General features: G+C 36.0%; 5 protein-coding genes and 1 non-coding gene across 7 annotated transcripts; 4 read left to right on the top strand and 2 right to left on the bottom strand.

Moving 5' to 3' along the window:
* Positions 1-1,457: 1,457 nt before the first annotated feature.
* Positions 1,458-3,294, top strand: LOC9324776 (PLASMODESMATA CALLOSE-BINDING PROTEIN 4). Its single transcript, XM_002888667.2, has 4 exons — positions 1,458-1,699; positions 1,929-2,168; positions 2,258-2,285; positions 2,666-3,294. Exons 1-4 carry the CDS (start codon positions 1,648-1,650, stop codon positions 3,024-3,026), a joined length of 681 nt encoding a protein of 226 aa, XP_002888713.1. The 5' UTR covers positions 1,458-1,647; the 3' UTR covers positions 3,027-3,294.
* Positions 3,295-4,094: 800 nt separating this feature from the next.
* TRNAN-GUU lies at positions 4,095-4,168 on the bottom strand. The gene has a single exon. It is a non-coding gene; the product is annotated as a tRNA-Asn (tRNA).
* Positions 4,169-4,232: 64 nt separating this feature from the next.
* On the top strand, positions 4,233-6,514 carry LOC110230764 (pentatricopeptide repeat-containing protein At1g69290). Its single transcript, XM_021034567.1, has one exon. It carries the CDS (start codon positions 4,293-4,295, stop codon positions 6,267-6,269), a length of 1,977 nt encoding a protein of 658 aa, XP_020890226.1. The 5' UTR covers positions 4,233-4,292; the 3' UTR covers positions 6,270-6,514.
* A 270-nt stretch (positions 6,515-6,784) lies between these two features.
* On the top strand, positions 6,785-8,613 carry LOC9324775. Of its 2 annotated transcripts, none has more exons than XM_021034568.1 (4): positions 6,785-6,873; positions 7,095-7,920; positions 8,004-8,282; positions 8,381-8,613. In XM_021034568.1, the coding sequence occupies exons 2-4, from the start codon at positions 7,097-7,099 to the stop codon at positions 8,493-8,495; spliced, it is 1,218 nt and encodes a 405-aa protein (XP_020890227.1). In that variant the 5' UTR covers positions 6,785-6,873; positions 7,095-7,096; the 3' UTR covers positions 8,496-8,613. The 2 variants fall into 2 exon arrangements, with proteins under 2 accessions (XP_020890227.1, XP_020890228.1); XM_021034569.1 differs by having other exon boundaries at positions 8,351-8,613.
* Positions 8,614-11,086: 2,473 nt separating this feature from the next.
* On the top strand, positions 11,087-13,083 carry LOC9323293 (probable LRR receptor-like serine/threonine-protein kinase RPK1). Its single transcript, XM_021035158.1, has one exon. The coding sequence runs from the start codon at positions 11,286-11,288 to the stop codon at positions 12,909-12,911; it is 1,626 nt and encodes a 541-aa protein (XP_020890817.1). The 5' UTR covers positions 11,087-11,285; the 3' UTR covers positions 12,912-13,083.
* On the bottom strand, positions 13,078-14,909 carry LOC9323292 (ninja-family protein AFP1). Its single transcript, XM_002887181.2, has 2 exons — positions 13,821-14,909; positions 13,078-13,610 (listed from the first exon to the last, which is right to left on the bottom strand). The coding sequence occupies exons 1-2, from the start codon at positions 14,515-14,517 to the stop codon at positions 13,252-13,254; spliced, it is 1,056 nt and encodes a 351-aa protein (XP_002887227.1). The 5' UTR covers positions 14,518-14,909; the 3' UTR covers positions 13,078-13,251.
* Positions 14,910-16,634: the final 1,725 nt, after the last annotated feature.

The raw sequence follows: 16,634 nt of genomic DNA, 5'->3' as shown, positions 1-16,634 counted from the left end.
GTTGTTTTATAGAAGAAAAAGTATAAGCCAAGTTTTTGTTGGTTTTAAAAAACAATTAAAAGTTTAGGGTTTAGGTTTAACTTCTAAGCTATATATATAATAATATATACTATAGTTTTTGCATACTCACTAAACCATATGTTTAGACGTAATTTTTGACCGTTGCTAAAAAATGAGTTTTTATTTTGGGGAAACAAAAGACGAGTTTATTATTTTAGGACAGGTGTTTAAAAGGAAGAGAGAACTCATCTGAGATACGTAAATCGAGGAGGTGGCAAAATTTGTAAATAAGAAAGCATTTTAGTCCACTTTTACTATAATCTTTCGGTGCGCCGAATAAGTCTCACAAGAACAGAGACTAGAAGACAAGAATGCTTTTAATTCTTTTCTGCAAAACTACATTGGTTCGTGTAGGTTTTTTTTTTACTATCTTTTGTTATTTACTCAATTTCTTCTTACACTTTTGTTATACATAAAAGGAACATTGGTTACTCAATGACTCGGGGGACTTTTAGTTGTCCGCCGGCTTAGTTTCATTCTTTTGGGCGTTTGGTTTCATGTAAAGTTCTATCTCAAGTTTTAATGAAAATTTTTAGATGACAAAAAAAAAAAAGGAACATTTCTTTGATTCTTTTCTGTTGTCACTGCCAAAACGTACTGAGTTTATTTTAAAATTGAGTAGTTGGGTTCGTATGGTAAAAAAGAGACCCATTATTAAAGTTTTGTTGTCCCTTGAATAAAATTCAAAGCGCTTTCGTTTGTTTTTGTTAGTTGAATTTAAACACTTTGGATCAATTCATTTTAAGCATTGAATTGATACGTTATTTTTCTTGTCTGTGTTACTTTTTTTTTTACCTAAACGTCTCATTATATCATTTAACTATTTCAAAATGCCTCATATTCTGTGTTTGTGTAAATATTTAATTTATCAAATAGATTATATCTTTGTCACGTTTTATATAATTTGTATTTTTATTATTTAATGTGTTAAACTATTAATATAGCTATTTATGAAAGTATCAAGATATAAATAACTTTAACAGTAGGTTTAATAAAATATTGTATTAAATTTTTCAATTTAATTTTTTTTTATAGATTTGGAAAATCCAATTGATGACACAAAATAGTATAAAATTCTTTGAACGGATTGAGACAATAGTAAACGGTACCAAATTAGTTAAAAACAATAAAAATAACGATTTATAATGATATAAAAAAAACTAAAATAAATATTTTGGTGTGGCTTTTGTAATTGGTAATTATTAAACCGATTACCAAGAAAAGCCATACTAATACTATCTTTCAATATCAACTTTGACAATTGTTGTTTACATAAATACAAATTCTTTGATATTGATGTTAATTAGTATAATTACTACTACTAAGTACTAATCAGGTATTTTAAGTAATACATCTATTAAACTAATGCCGCAAAAAAAAAAAAAAAAAAGTGTTGGACCATGGTCGTATATAATTATTTATCAAAACATAGTCACACACACTTGCCGTTATTGTCTAGAACTCTCTCTCGCTGCCTAAAAAACTCATCTCTCACCGTCTCAAAACTCTGAACCTAAACAAGTTCGATCTAAAAAGCCTTTTCCTTTAGATTCTCTCCAACAACAGATCTCTCTGAACTACACAATCATGTCGGTTTTACTTCCTCTCTGTCTGATTATCTCCATGTTCACATACTCAAGTAAGCCCTGTTTCCTCTGTTTCTCACCTCTTTTAACTACAAAATGTTTCTCCTTTATCTTAGATTTCACCAGATAGTGTCAGAATTTTAGTATGAGATCTTAAATAGACCAACCCGTTCCAATCTTATATCTCAGACTCCTCAAAAATCTCGACTTTTGTCTTGTGGGTTAGTGTTCTAGCTCGAGCTCTGTAATGAAATCTGTTTTTGTATGTTTGGTAAATTTCAGACGCAGTGTATTGTGTGTGCAAAGATGGGAACGAGCAAGTTCTTCAGAAGGCAATAGACTACGCTTGTGGAAACGGAGCTGACTGTAGTCAGATCCAGACCTCCGGAGCTTGTTTCCAACCTAACACCGTCAAAAGCCACTGTGACGTCGCTGTCAACAGTTACTACCAGAAAAAAGCTTCCTCCGGTGCCACCTGTGACTTTAACGGCGCCGCCACCCCTTCTAACACCCTTCCGTCAAGTACTCATCTTTACACAAAGATACCCACTTATTTCAGATCAAGTCTCTATTTTTTTAATATTGACTCTCTGTTTCTCTAATTCTTGCAGCTGCTTCAAGCTGTTTAACTGGTTCAAGGTATGTTTTTGATTCTTGATTCATTCTTTGTTTAGATGATTTTAGTAATGTTTGATTCTTAGTCTCCATAAAGTTGGAAATTTTTTTTGGCTTTCTGGGTAGATTTGCTTTTACCACCGACTAACTTATTTTTAATTTTTCGAATTTGGTTATTAATTTGTATTTGTGGAGACACAATGATAGTGATTTAAGACCAAATGAATAGACAAAAGAATCTTGATTAAATGTTTTTTTGCATCATTCATCATTTCTGTTCATTTCACCTTTACTAAAAAGAGAATTCACATCAAAAACAGTCCATCATTCACATGATCCAGATGAGCATCATTATTAATTATCTTGTAACAAATGATCGCTAATGTTTTTGACTATTTTTGCAGCTCTAGTGGCACTCCTACCACAGGAACCCCAACTAGTGGGACCCCAACTACCGGAACTCCAACCACTGGAACCCCCACCACCGGAACTCCGACTACTGGGACCCCCACCACCGGAACTCCGACCAGTGGGACTCCAACTAGTGGCTTCCCAACTACCGGGACTCCGAACACAGGGACTAACACTGGGATGCCAAATTCCGGTGGGATGCCAACTTCATCATCATCTTCGGTGTTCCCGGGCACTACTCTTGGACCGACTGGGAGCGGGGGATTTGGTGATCCAAATGCTGGAGAGAAGCTGTCTGTCCGAACTAACATGGTGGTCTTCTTATTATCCGTTGTAGCTATGCTTGTCATATGAGGGCTTAGAAGTCACACGAGGTTGTGGTTGTAATTGGATTGCTGAGATATCAGATCTTGCCAACGGCTCATGGTTGATAGAGCCATCTTTTTTTCACTCTTCTTCTTAGGGTTTGGAATTAGGTTGGCAGAGAGACAGAATGCTGGTAGTAGCTAGTATTTTGGGTATGTACAACTTAACTAAGAGCTTTACTTTTGTAAATCCGGAGGATGAGATGCTCTTTTGTTTCTTCTATTCTTTTTTATCCTTTTTACTTGGATCTTTCATATTTTAATACGTACCATCATTACCATTTTAAGTCCTGTTACAATAACGATCAAAACAAATGCTACCAAATGAAAAGTATGTAAATTTTGTGACTTCAAACTATTTACTAGGTATGAGAAATCTATGTTTGGTCTCTTTCACCTTTGGAATTATATAATAAACTTGTCAAACAAAACGATTGAGGAATCACTTTTTTTGCTAGCGATCAAAAGAGTGTCTCTTTCGATGTGGGTTTTGTTTTCTCCAGTCTGTCTACTAACAACGTGGGAAGTAATGGTCTTAAAAGTGTTAACGTAATGATTGTTGACAATGAGCAAGAGGGATTAACTTTTGGTCTCCCAAATTAAGATGGCTCCTAAATCTATACATAAAATGGGTAAGACTTTGGAATTGAATATAGTTTTACAGTCTATGGAATCTGTTGAGTTTCTTTTGTGTGTGTTTTGGAATCGGGTGCGGTTAGTAGTGGTGGTCAAGAATCTGATCCTCAACTTCTCCCAAAGCTGCTTTTCATTTCCAAGCTGATTCTTAAAGTTCGTTGATTATTAGCTTCAGAATATTTTGCATCTCCTTTTCTCCTTTCTCAACTCTCTTTATACACAAGCTTGTGTAACCAACTAGGCTAAATGCCTAAATGGCTAATGATCTTTTTAGTAACTTAGGTGGCTCTCTCAATTCTCAAAATACACATACAACATATCTTACTTGGTATGGGCTTTACTAATGGTCTTTTGGTTCATGTGTGGCCGTATCTTTTGGGCTTGTGAGAGTAATTTCCTCTATAAAGGAAAAAGCCAAAAACGCTAGAAGGAGGGGTCGAACCTCCGACCTTGTGGTTAACAGCCACACGCTCTAACCAACTGAGCTATTCCAGCTTCTTTGGTTGTTATATTAGTTAAAACTATTTATACTTTTAGAGTTTTAAAACTCGGAAGCAAATATGGCGGAGAATTTGTTCTCTCTCTCAACCAGATTGATGATCTTCGACTGCTTCATAGAATGTTCAGAAAAACTCTAACTATAATCTCACGAAGACATTTCTCTTCGTCTTCTCCTGAAAGTCCTTCCCTTTACTCATTCCTTAAACCCTCTCTCTTCTCTAACAAGCCAATCACTCTCACACCTTCACTATCACCGCCTCAAAACCTCAAAACCCTAACCCAAGAGCAAAAATCCTCCTTTGAATCTACCCTCCACGATTCTTTAACTACCCACAACACCGATGAAGCATGGAAGGCTTTTCGATCTCTCACCGCCGCTTCTTCTCTCCCGGAGAAGCGTCTCATCAATTCTCTTATTACCCATTTGTCCAATACCGAAGAAAGCGGTGAAAACACTGCACACAGACTCAAGCGAGCTTTTGCTTCCGCTGCTTATGTAATACAGAAAGATCCGATTTTGCTTGAGTTTGAGACTGTTCGTACGCTTATGGAGTCGATGAAACTTGCGAAAGCTGCAGGGCCAGCGTTGGCTTTAGTGAAGTGTATGTTTAAAAACAGGTACTTTGTTCCTTTTGATCTCTGGGGGCATTTGATTATCGATATCTGTAGAGAAAATGGAAGCTTGGCTGCGTTTCTTAAGGTGTTTAAGGAAAGTTGTAGAATTGCAGTAGATGAGAAGCTTGATTTTATGAAACCGGATTTGGTAGCTAGTAATGCGGCTCTTGAAGCGTGTTGTCGGCAGTTGGAATCTTTGGCTGATGCTGACAATGTGATTGAATCTATGGCTGTTTTGGGTGTGAAGCCTGATGAATTGAGCTTTGGGTTTCTTGCTTACTTGTATGCGAGGAAGGGGCTTCGAGAGAAGATAAGTGAGCTTGAGAATTTGATGGATGGTTTTGGGTTTGCAAGTAGAAGAATTCTGTATTCCAATATGATTAGTGGGTATGTTAAAAGTGGTGATTTAGATAATGTTTCTGATGTTATACTGCATAGTCTTAAAGGAGATGGGAAAGAATCGGGTTTCGGTGAGGAAACGTACTGTGAATTGGTTAAAGGGTTTATAGAGAGTAAAAGCGTTAAGGGTTTAGCGAAAGTGATAATCGAAGCTCAGAAGTTGGAATCTTCTTCCATTGATGCTGACAGTTCAGTTGGGTTTGGAATCATTAATGCTTGTGTTAATCTTGGATTCTCGGATAAGGCACATAGTATTCTTGAGGAAATGATTGCTCAAGGAGGAGGATCTGTGGGGATTGGGGCTTATGTGCCAATCTTAAAAGCTTATTGCAAAGAGTACAGAACAGCTGAAGCAACTCAGCTGGTTACAGAGATCAACAGCTCTGGGCTTCAATTAGATGTCGAGATCTATAATGCTTTGATTGAAGCTTCCATGACGAACCAGGATTTCATATCTGCGTTTACATTATTTAGGGATATGAGAGAAACAAGAGTGGGGGATTTGAAAGGGAGCTACTTAACAATAATGACAGGTCTCCTTGAGAACCAGAGACCTGAGTTAATGGCAGCGTTTCTAGACGAAGTTGTCGAAGACCCTCGTGTCGAAGTAAATTCCCATGATTGGAATTCGATTATTCATGCATTCTGTAAATCCGGGCGTCTGGAAGATGCAAGGAGGACATTCAGAAGGATGGTTTTCCTCAGATATGAGCCGAACAACCAGACATACTTATCCTTGATTAATGGATATGTGAGCGGCGAAAAGTACTTCAACGTCCTGCTCTTGTGGAACGAGATTAAAGGTAAGATATCGTCGATGGAGGCAGAGAAGAGGTCCAAACTAGACCATGCTCTAGTCGATGCGTTCTTGTACGCATTGGTGAAAGGAGGGTTCTTTGATGCGGCGATGCAAGTGGTAGAGAAATCTCAGGAGATGAAGATATTTGTGGATAAGTGGAGGTATAAGCAAGCATTCATGGAGACTCACAAGAAACTTAGATTGCCAAAGCTGAGGAAGAGGAACTACAAGAAAATGGAATCTCTTGTTGCCTTCAAGAACTGGGCTGGTCTCAACACATGATAAAAGTTTTCAGGACACAAGCCAAAGACATCTCTGTCATCTCTTTCTGGTGTTGTGACAGTTTGCATTGCTAATAATAGAAAGCATCAGATAGGAGAGTTTTTAGTTAAAAAAAGATGGCGCCAAAAGCAGCCAAGATAGATTAAGACGAGCTAATCCCTAAATTGTAGGAATGCCTTTGGTTTATAGAAATCTGCAGGAAAACAAAAAAGAAAGACCAAATGGAATAATTCTTTCAATTTTGTTCAACCTTTTTCCTTTTTACCCTCAAAATTTTGAAAGGATTTCCTTTTTGTGTGTTTGTTTTATGAATTTCTCATTGTTCTAATATCTCAAGGATAGATTTTACAGTTTCCTGTATGGAGGTTCGTTGCCTTTATTGAGATAACAACTTTCATGAGTTCATCATTATATTTCTGTTGTTTGTTCTGTGAAGCTTTTGCCCATTTGGTTTTACAGTTTGCAAAATTGTATTAAGTTTCAATTTGGTTTATAGACAGAGAAGAATCGTGAAGAGAAGATTACTTACGGAGGGAGCCATTGCGGGTAAAGTATAAGGTTCGAAGAGCTAGGGTTCATTGGAACTTTACATGGATATTCATAGGTATAAGTAAGTTCTGTGTTTTACTCTCTTATAATTCTTCTTTATGCTGCTTTATCATTGAAGAAATTAAAGACTTCAAGGACTTAGGAAAGATTTGAAGGATTCTGATTGGTTCGTTCAGTCATTCTACGATGTATCTTGTGTTCTTGAAAACATCTCCTTTTCGTGCATTTGTGAAGCGAGTTCAAAGAAGATGATGAAGTTTTCATTTTTTCTTTCAGCTATGGAAACGAATCACAAGAAAGGAAAAACTAGAAAGGCTTATCATCTAAAGAAGCATAGAAAATCAGATAATAATAAGAGTTTCGATCCAAGACCAACGATCAAAGAAGTGAATGATGAGAAGCCGGTTTTGTTCCAATTGGGGAGCATTGCTAGTTATGGGGTCAGTGATGTTCGTCTCGAGGCAGATCCAGAGATCACCACTAGAAGATCCACATCTCTTTCCTTGTCTTCATTGTCTCCAACCTCTTCAGGGGATATACTCGAGATCAATGCAAAAGAAAGGAAATCCAGCTTATCTTTCGATAGTAGCGTACACAATAAGGAGCTCTTAAGCCTTTCTTCTAAATTATGCGAGTTACAAGGTTCATCAGACACACCAGGGTCACAAGTGTCTGGTGTAACTCATGCTTCAGTGGAGCCTTTGCTTATGTCGCCTTCTGTTCAAATGATGGATAGAGAAGGATCTGATCAACCTCAGAGAAACTCGTTACCGACCTTGGAGAAGAATTTGAGCACACTTTCAAATGATTCTCTGTTTAGTCTCAGCATAGGTGATAACGCGATAGCAAGAGATGAGTTGTTTAGTTACCGTGATTTCAAGTCTGGAGAGATCACAAAATCGGGAGAGCTGTTATCGTTCTGCCCTGCTATTCATGGTCCGGCTGATTCTTCTGATCTAGGAAAGAGCTTTGATATGGAGGACAAAGCGAGTGGAGAATGTGAGGATAAGTCGTCGAACTCAAATGTATCATGGAGGAACATTGGAGATTGCAATAACTCAGACGAAGCTCCGAGCAGCACGCAGTCATTTTCATATCCAATGTGAGTTTTGTTACTTTATACCATCATCTCATTGTAGTAGTCTTCAGAAACTTTAATTTTGATTAATTGTTGTTTTAATGCAGAACGAAAAAGAAGAAGAAAAAAAAGAAGGCAATAAAGAAGAAGATGACACAGCAGCAGCAACAGAAGAAGAGATGTTCTTGGTTGTGTTGCAAGAACACTGGACCGTGCTTCTCCTGCTGCAGATGGCCAAGTTGTGATTACAACTTCTTTTGCTGCAAACGGTTAAAATGTTGCCCGTGCTCGTGCTTCTCCTGGTGCAGATGGCCAAGTTGTGATTACAATTCTTCTTGTGGCTGGCTCTTCTGCTGCCATTGGAGCTGTTGGAGTTGCTGTTCCAGGTAGATTGCTACTTCCAGATTCTCATGACATTGGTCTTCTTTAATCTGTGATTGTTTCAATCGAAAAGCCTACCGGAGTTTTCTTTGTGTTGCTACAGTTCTTCGAAGAAGGTAGTAGATGATGAGATGACTAGAGGGAGTGACGAACAGAGACTGCAAAAATCAGAGTTAAAAACATCTCATAAATGGTTTTGTTGCTTTCTTTCTTCTTAACTTTAGATTAGATTCTTACACAACTCTGTTTTCTTCTTTAGCTAAAGGTATTAAAAAAATTAGATTTTACACAAATGTAAACGTTTCTTGCCTATTGAGAGCAGTACCAAAAAAAAAACAAAAAACAATATAATTTTCTGTTATCATCAAAGTCAGGTGAGGTTTGAAAATAGTATTAGGCAACATAAGGTTAAACCGTTTAAAGAAAGACTAGGTCTGAAGTCCCAAGATTCACAAATCTTGTGGTAGATAAAATATCCGTTGATGTTGATGTATCTTACAGTGTACGTGGAGAGTTAAGACTTTAGATAGTAGAAGTGTTTAAACTTTTTTTGGTAAAAAGAAGTGTTTAAACTTCTCAAGTAAAATTATTTAGGCTATCAACTTGATATGTCTAAAGGAGAAAGGAGTAATCAACATGATTTTGGGTTTGGCTTTGGTGCAAAAAGAACCTTCCAAATATAATTTTTGCAAATTTACCTTTTAACTTACAAAAAAATGCAAATTAACCCACAAAATCTAATTTTACCCGTAGTATAACCTCGGTCACAACAGTGACAACACTAACAAACTACTAAATTACTTAACAACTATTTTCAAGCTTATAGGCATGGAGATTCGCAATACCATATCACTACTAAAAGATTAAGATAACGACGTTACCGCAACCTAATATAGTTATGAATATCATAAGCTCACTCTATGTGACTTCCCAATTTAAAACCTTGTTTTTATTTCTTTTTGCCAAGGTCTCAAAAGCCAATAGCTTTATGTACTTATATAACAACCGAACTTTTTCATTTTCACTAATGATATTAACATTCTTAACAAAAAAAAAAAAAACATATTGTCAAAGTTCATTTATTCATGTATTATTTTGACATTTGAAATTGCATGCTAACCAAATCATAAAATTGGTTTGTTAAATATAAATTTTATAGTTTTTTGTCACGTATTTATATATTTGCTAATGTTTTGCTTATATTTTATTTATATTTTGTTATTTTTGTCAATGTTGTTCCTTTTCATCGTTAAACCGGTTTCAATATAAAACTAATTGGTAGTGAATGTTTACACTATATTCATAAATGTCTTGCATGTACGGTATTTGCATGTACGGTATTACTAGTATAATTGGTTCCGGAACTTTGTGTTTCTATTATTTTTTGTCAACAATATGTAATAAGTTGGGTTTAAATAGAAAAAAATACCGTACAATTCAAATAGTTATAAACTATTAAATTATAATATAAACTATGCACAAAAACTTTATAAAATCTAATAAAATAGAATAAAAAAGCCCAAAACATCATATATTATAAAACATGAGGAGTATTTGTGGAATGATTCAAATGATCGAAATTCTAATGAACGGCGTCATTAACATATTTCAAAATATTTGACATATTATTTTAAAATTAAAGTGACATAAAAAGTCGAAGAGATGTGAATCTTTATTATACATTTTCCACATGTTAACTTTTGAAAAATAAACACTTATTAAGAACATAATTTGTGTCTTTTTATTATATTACGGTTTTTTAGATTAAACCGATTGTTTTTGTAACGGTTTTTTTTTTTATCGTACAATATGTCAGTATACAGAATCAGTTTTCCAGTTTAAATATTTTTATCTTTAGTAAAATCTTACAAATGTTCACATCCTATTTATAAAAATATCATGTCTCCGGTTAAAAGTATTTTCTAGGTCCGCTTCTTTTAGGAGTTCCTACACATAACTCATTGCTTATGTTACCATATGGTAAGATATTGAACACATTACAAGAATCTTTTTCTTGATTTTAGATCCGCACAAGTACAAACTGTGATTCCTTTTCTTTCTAAATCGTAATCGTACTCTAATTAAGTTTCTTCTTCTAATACTCTTTTTGGTTAAAGTTATCAGCCGTTACAATCCTAAAATATGGACTAAAAGAGTCGCGATTAAAACAAAAGAACAAAAACATATTTCTGACGCAAAATCTAACGTCATAATGACGATGATTCACAGAGGAATACACGTCTACTTAAAAAAAAATGAATCGTTACGAAAGAAACGATTTTGGAATCTAATCATGGACCAATACAAGACTAGTGTAGGTCCCATACCTATCCTGGCTGGTCAAACCAGAAGCAGCCATGTGGTCTCTCACTTCTCTCTCTTCACATAAATACATTCAGACATTGACTTCAGTGGGTCCCACACTTCTCTAAAGTCTCTATGACAACGACAAATTTTTAACGACAGAACCGAGAGAGACACGGCTGAAAGTGAAACACTTATCCTATTTATCTCTCTCAAATTACAAGAGCAAATTTTAGAAATAAATAAGAAAAAAATTCGTTTTATTTTTTCCTTAAAATTTTATTTGATGGATAATATTTAAGTAACCTTTCACTTGTAATGTGTTGAAATTTCAATAATTATAAGGAAAAGTTAAAAAAGCTGAGAGATTTTTCTTTCTTTTTTTCCTCTTTTCCTCGAAATGCATTCTTCTTTGACTGTTTCCAATACGTTAAGAACTTTTTTTTAAAAAATTTATTATACGTCTTGATAATCGAGCCATAGAAAATATTTGTTTCTTTAATGTCATTTTCTTTTGGAGTAAAGAAACTTTCTTCTTTTGCAACTTGAAATTTCGATTTCGAGAGCGAGAAAGAGAGATCAAATTTTTTCACAAAAGACTTAAAATTTGTGAAAAAGAGACAATTTTTATTTTAGGGTTTTGATTTTCCTTGTTTCATCTGCCGTCGTCTCTCTTTCTCTTTCTCTTGTGAAGAAGAAGAAAAATGAAAATTCTGGGTTTGGTCTTCTTGCTGTTTAATTTGTTTGTGTTTTCATTTTCTCGGAAACTTTTAACCGAGAGTGGTCTTCACGACGAAGCTGTTCTTTTGAAGCTGAAGAGTAGTTTCTTCGATCCAAATGGAGTTCTGTCTAGCTGGGTTTCCGACAGCTCATCAAACCATTGTTCTTGGTACGGTGTCTCTTGTAACTCTGATTTAAGAGTCGTCTCTTTGATTCTCAGAGGTTGTGATGAGCTTGAAGGTAGTGGTGTTCTTCATTTCCCAGATTTGTCTTCTTGTTCTTCAAGTAGAAGAAGACTTGGTGGTGTAATCTCTCCGGTTGTGGGAGATTTGTCTGAAATTAGGGTTTTGTCTCTGTCTTTTAATGATCTAAGAGGTGAAATTCCAAAGGAGATTTGGGGGTTGGAGAAATTAGAGATTCTTGATCTTAAAGGTAACAGCTTTATCGGTGGAATTAGGGTTCTTGATGGGTTTTCAAGAAATGTTGTTCTTAGGAAACTTATGAGTTTTGAAGATGAAGATGAAATTGGTCCAAGCTCAGCTGATGATTCTCCTGGTAAACCTGGATTGTATCCGATTGAGATTGCTTCGATTGTGTCGGCTTCAGTGATTGTCTTTGTGCTTCTTGTTCTTGTGCTCTTGTTCCTCTACACGAAGAAATGGAAACGAAACTCTCAGATTCAGGTAGATGAAATCAAGGAGATCAAAGTGTTTGTGGACATTGGTATTCCTCTGACGTATGAGATCATTGTTAGAGCTACTGGTTACTTTAGTAACTCCAACTGTATCGGTCATGGCGGTTTTGGTTCGACGTATAAAGCAGAGGTGTCTCCAACGAATGTGTTTGCTGTTAAAAGACTCTCTGTTGGGAGGTTTCAAGGGGATCAACAGTTTCATGCTGAGATCTCTGCTCTTGAGATGGTTAGGCATCCGAATCTTGTTATGTTAATCGGTTACCACGCGAGTGAAACAGAGATGTTTCTTATCTACAACTACTTATCCGGGGGAAACCTTCAAGATTTCATTAAAGAAAGATCGAAAGCTGCTATTGAGTGGAAGGTTCTTCACAAGATTGCTCTTGATGTTGCGCGTGCTCTCGCCTATCTTCACGAACAGTGTTCCCCTAAAGTCTTGCATAGAGACATCAAACCGAGTAACATACTCTTGGACAACAACTACAACGCTTATCTATCCGATTTCGGACTCTCGAAACTCTTGGGAACTTCGCAGTCTCATGTCACAACAGGTGTAGCTGGTACATTTGGCTATGTTGCTCCAGAATACGCAATGACGTGCCGTGTCTCGGAGAAAGCAGATGTTTACAGCTACGGCATAGTTCTCTTGGAGCTCATATCGGACAAGCGAGCGCTAGATCCATCTTTCTCTTCGCATGAGAACGGGTTTAACATCGTGTCCTGGGCACATATGATGTTGAGTCAAGGCAAAGCCAAAGACGTCTTCACCAAGGGACTATGGGAGACTAGTCCACCAGACGATTTGGTCGAGGTTCTACATTTGGCTCTCAAATGCACAGTCGATAGCCTTTCGATAAGGCCGACGATGAAACAAGCCGTAAGACTGCTGAAACGAATCCAGCCTTCTAGATTGTGATACAAAGCTAGAAGAAAGTGTGTGTTTAGTAGATGATTTGTACAGCAGCAAACAAGTGCCTAGCCATTAGAATCTTTTTCAAGTCTGTTTTTAAAATTTTCAGTGTAGGGAGGTTTTTCATCTGTATTACTCTTGTTCACCATATGCATGAATCATCAAAATGTTATTCTCATTCTACTCTCTTGAAACTGATATAAATGATGTTTCTGTCTCCTTAATTCTCTTCTCTGTATAAAGTAATAAAAATACATATATAACTTAAAAATTGAGAAATGACCAGAGACTCTTAAAAACATCTTCTCTAAACAAAAGTGGGTTGGATCAGAGGGGTTTTGGTCTATTATAAGAGATTAGAAGGAGAAGAAGTGTTGACAACAATGTGTCTAAGAGGATGATCTACATGAGGACCACCGGCATGTATAACGAAATCGGCCGGAGACAAGAAATCGCCATGGCAAACACACATGATCCTAACTTCTTCTCCATTACCGTATCTATAAAGAATCCCATCAACTCTCTTCCCATTTGGTCCGTCTCCTTTTGTAAACACACATGGCATCTCACTTTTTCCTTTCCCTTGTGGCTCCATCTTCATGTTCATGTCCACTGAACTCAATCTTCGCAGCCGATTTGTTGGCTTTGTGGTTGTTTCTTGTTGTTGTGTCGTTGATGGTAAGCTTCTTGCTTCATCGCTCGACGCTGTATTCACCAAAACATGTTTTTTTCAGTAACATTAGTCCATTACCACAATTAAACGACCTTTTGGGTTGCGAAAAGGCGAAAACTTTGCATCAAAGGATTAATCTATCTAGCAATCTAAATTTGGCTTTAATGATTTGTTACATCAAATTGCTTATAGTTCAAGTTTCAACAATTTTAATGATCATATTAGATAGATTAGTAATATACCTTTAGTTTCCAACTCGGAGACGCTCGATGAACTTCCGGCGGCTCCTCCACCTCCTCCTCCGCCTTGAGATTCAACGGAAACTTGTAGTGAATCAAGAGCAGCGCTGTGTTGCCGCAAAAGTTCGCTTTTGTTAGCCGTCGCTGACCACCGAGGAAGTCCTGACGATGGTCTACCTCGCCGTCTCGAAGTGGTGGCAGTGACAGCTTCTTCCGGATTATTACTGTTTCCTCCACCGGCGACGGCGACGGTACGAAGCTTCTCGCTTCTCCGTCTCTTCGCCGCCATTCTTCTCAAAGTCTGCATCTCTTTCCTCTTCCTCCACTCTTCCTCCGACTCAGCCGGCAACGACGTCGTTCTCATCAAACCCGTCCCCCTCGTCGCTCCCGCCACCGTCTCCGTCGAAACCTTCGTCGTTATCATCGCCGCCGCCTGATGATGATGATGATCTTCCCGAAACAGAGGCATCGTCACAACAACGGAAGAAGATCTCACAAGCTTATTATTATTACTCTTATCAACTCCAAATCTCCCACCAAGAGATAAGCCAAGATTTAACTCGATCTCATCATCTTCTTCTTCTTCATCATCATCTTCACCTTCAACAGAATTAGAGATAAATCTCTGAAGTAGATCTCTTGGAAACACACAACTATTACTTCTCGCCATTTCTCTACTTCTCTCGTTTGCTTCCGCCATTAACAACAAAGAAGCTGATGAAACAGTAATCAGATTTTGATGCCACGATCCATAATCCAATATTTGCAGAAGAAGAAAAAGTTTCTCTTTAATCCATTAATAAAAACTTACGAGACACGTTCTGTTACTATTGAATATGATTTCTCTAAAAAATGGGGGAGACAGACCAAAAAAAAAGTGAAATGGATGAGACAGAGAAAGAGAACTCAAATTTGAGTACAAGACAGAATATTCAGTTCAATTTTACTTGTCAATACCTTATTAGTTCATCATTAACATTAACATGTACAATAAAAACCAAATCCCTGTAATTATTTTTTTCTATTTACTCGCAAAAAAGATTTCACCAAGAAAAGAAATTGTAATCAATTTAGATTCTCTCCTATATAATAAAATTTACTATTTTACATACTTTAATTAAAAAGTTTATTTATTTTTTTTATTAATTATTATGTTGTTGAGGAAAATTAATAAAATAAAGTTGAGTAAGAATATATATAAATGTTGGGTTTTGGGCACGTAGAGGAAAAGAAAGCGACGAGAATAGCCAATGTGTGAAAAGTGCCAAGTGGCAATCAGATGATCCCTCGAATCGACACGTTTTTGTACGGCTTATAATTATTTTTAATTTTAATTTCTTTGTCCCCACACTTTTTGCCACTATTATAAGTATTATTGCTTCTTTGCTTATACTATTATTTAAAAAAACAAAATCTCTTATTTAATTTGTTATAATATTCGCTGGCGAGTTACGTGTCATCATCAGCGTTAAAAACGGAGAGGATGACATGTGTCGGACGAGACACGTGTTGCTCTGTCTCGTTTTAGGTTCAGAGGAATGGGCTTAAGGTTCTTTGTCTCAGGTCCTACAATGGTTTCCAACACGTATTTAAAGAAATTTGTATTTTTCATTTCACAACTTGCTTGTTCTATAGTGTGCTTTATTCATGATTGGTTCTATTCGTTTCAAAATAGAAATAATGTGTCTATTTTGAGAAAAATAAAATTAATCATTAATCATCGACCAAGTAGTCAATTAATGGTTTCATCTTTTCTGTTAAAAAAGTTTAATTAAACATCATTGTTAGATATGGTGTCTCGTATAGATGAACTACTTTATATTTAAAACCATTATTCTAAAACGAAATCTCCTTATCGATGGTAATTACGAGGCTTGGAAATTGGAATTCGAGTAATAGAAAAATTAATTAAAGCATGTATTGGATATTTGGATTTAAGTTTTATCATAGAGGTTTGAGTGAATCATTTAGGACCATGTTGAGTTTTATTTGTTTAGGCAGATTTTTTTATCACATTACTTTTAAACGTAGTATATAACTGTAACCGGTTTTAGAAGTAGACCCGAATATATAAAAACTTGAACAACTTGATGGAGAAACTTATTTTCGACATAGATCTCTCGAACGACTAGTTAGTTACTTGATATATATAATGTAACTATATAGTACAAAGTTAAACTTATTATTAATTTATCACTTTGATTTCTTTATGATTTTCAAATTTGAGCATAATATTTATGAGTTATATATGGGCATGATCTTAATCTAAATAAGTAAATTTGCAAATCTATATATATCCGAAGTCTTGAAAATTCTAAGATATCGATTTCCTCTATAACCTTAATTGAACGTGATCTTCATCGCATGAACCAATATTAATTTTATCAAAAACAAAGTTATTATTCTATAATATTAAGCGTTCCCCATTGGCTAAGGGTAAGGTACGTGGTCCTATATGGCCAGCTCAGAGATCTGAGAGACCTCCTCTTACACCGTGACAACGAACTGTCGCGGGAACGTGAAGCATGTCAGCGCTCGGACATGTAAACACGTGTCCTAGTGGGTGTGTGGATCCTTGCGTGTCTAACATCCTCCGATCCATTTCTTGTATTATTCTTAAAATCATCCTATCTTTTTTTTTTTTTTTTTTTTTTTTTTTTTTTTTTTTTTTTTTTAATAATCCTATCTATCTACTTCATGTTAGAACGTGAATCATGCTTTTATACTATAGTCTTGATTTCGTAATGTACATATACAGTTATACACTTAGAGACCCTTTTGAACCAGATAAATTATGAGTGAAGAGTCTATCGTAGA

Source organism: Arabidopsis lyrata (assembly GCF_000004255.2).
Source record: "Arabidopsis lyrata subsp. lyrata unplaced genomic scaffold ARALYscaffold_2, whole genome shotgun sequence".
Classification (NCBI taxonomy): Eukaryota; Viridiplantae; Streptophyta; class Magnoliopsida; order Brassicales; family Brassicaceae; genus Arabidopsis; species Arabidopsis lyrata.
The sequence above is the reverse complement of the archived record's forward strand: the minus strand, read 5'-3'. Positions and strand labels throughout refer to the sequence as shown.

Excerpts from the sequence above, each read along its gene's own strand:
- LOC9323292 (XM_002887181.2), bottom strand. The coding sequence starts at position 14,517 with ATGGCGGAAGCAAACGAGAGAAGTAGAGAAATGGCGAGAAGTAATAGT. Across the intron at positions 13,611-13,820 it reads CTCCGAGTTGGAAACTAAAG|CGTCGAGCGATGAAGCAAGA; the intron begins GTATATTACTAA and ends TGGTGAATACAG.
- LOC9323293 (XM_021035158.1), top strand. The coding sequence starts at position 11,286 with ATGAAAATTCTGGGTTTGGTCTTCTTGCTGTTTAATTTGTTTGTGTTT.
- LOC9324775 (XM_021034569.1), top strand. The coding sequence starts at position 7,097 with ATGGAAACGAATCACAAGAAAGGAAAAACTAGAAAGGCTTATCATCTA. Across the intron at positions 7,921-8,003 it reads CAGTCATTTTCATATCCAAT|AACGAAAAAGAAGAAGAAAA; the intron begins GTGAGTTTTGTT and ends GTTTTAATGCAG. Across the intron at positions 8,283-8,350 it reads TGTTGGAGTTGCTGTTCCAG|CCTACCGGAGTTTTCTTTGT; the intron begins GTAGATTGCTAC and ends TCAATCGAAAAG.
- LOC9324776 (XM_002888667.2), top strand. The coding sequence starts at position 1,648 with ATGTCGGTTTTACTTCCTCTCTGTCTGATTATCTCCATGTTCACATAC. Across the intron at positions 2,169-2,257 it reads TTCTAACACCCTTCCGTCAA|CTGCTTCAAGCTGTTTAACT; the intron begins GTACTCATCTTT and ends TAATTCTTGCAG. Across the intron at positions 2,286-2,665 it reads AGCTGTTTAACTGGTTCAAG|CTCTAGTGGCACTCCTACCA; the intron begins GTATGTTTTTGA and ends CTATTTTTGCAG.
- LOC110230764 (XM_021034567.1), top strand. The coding sequence starts at position 4,293 with ATGTTCAGAAAAACTCTAACTATAATCTCACGAAGACATTTCTCTTCG.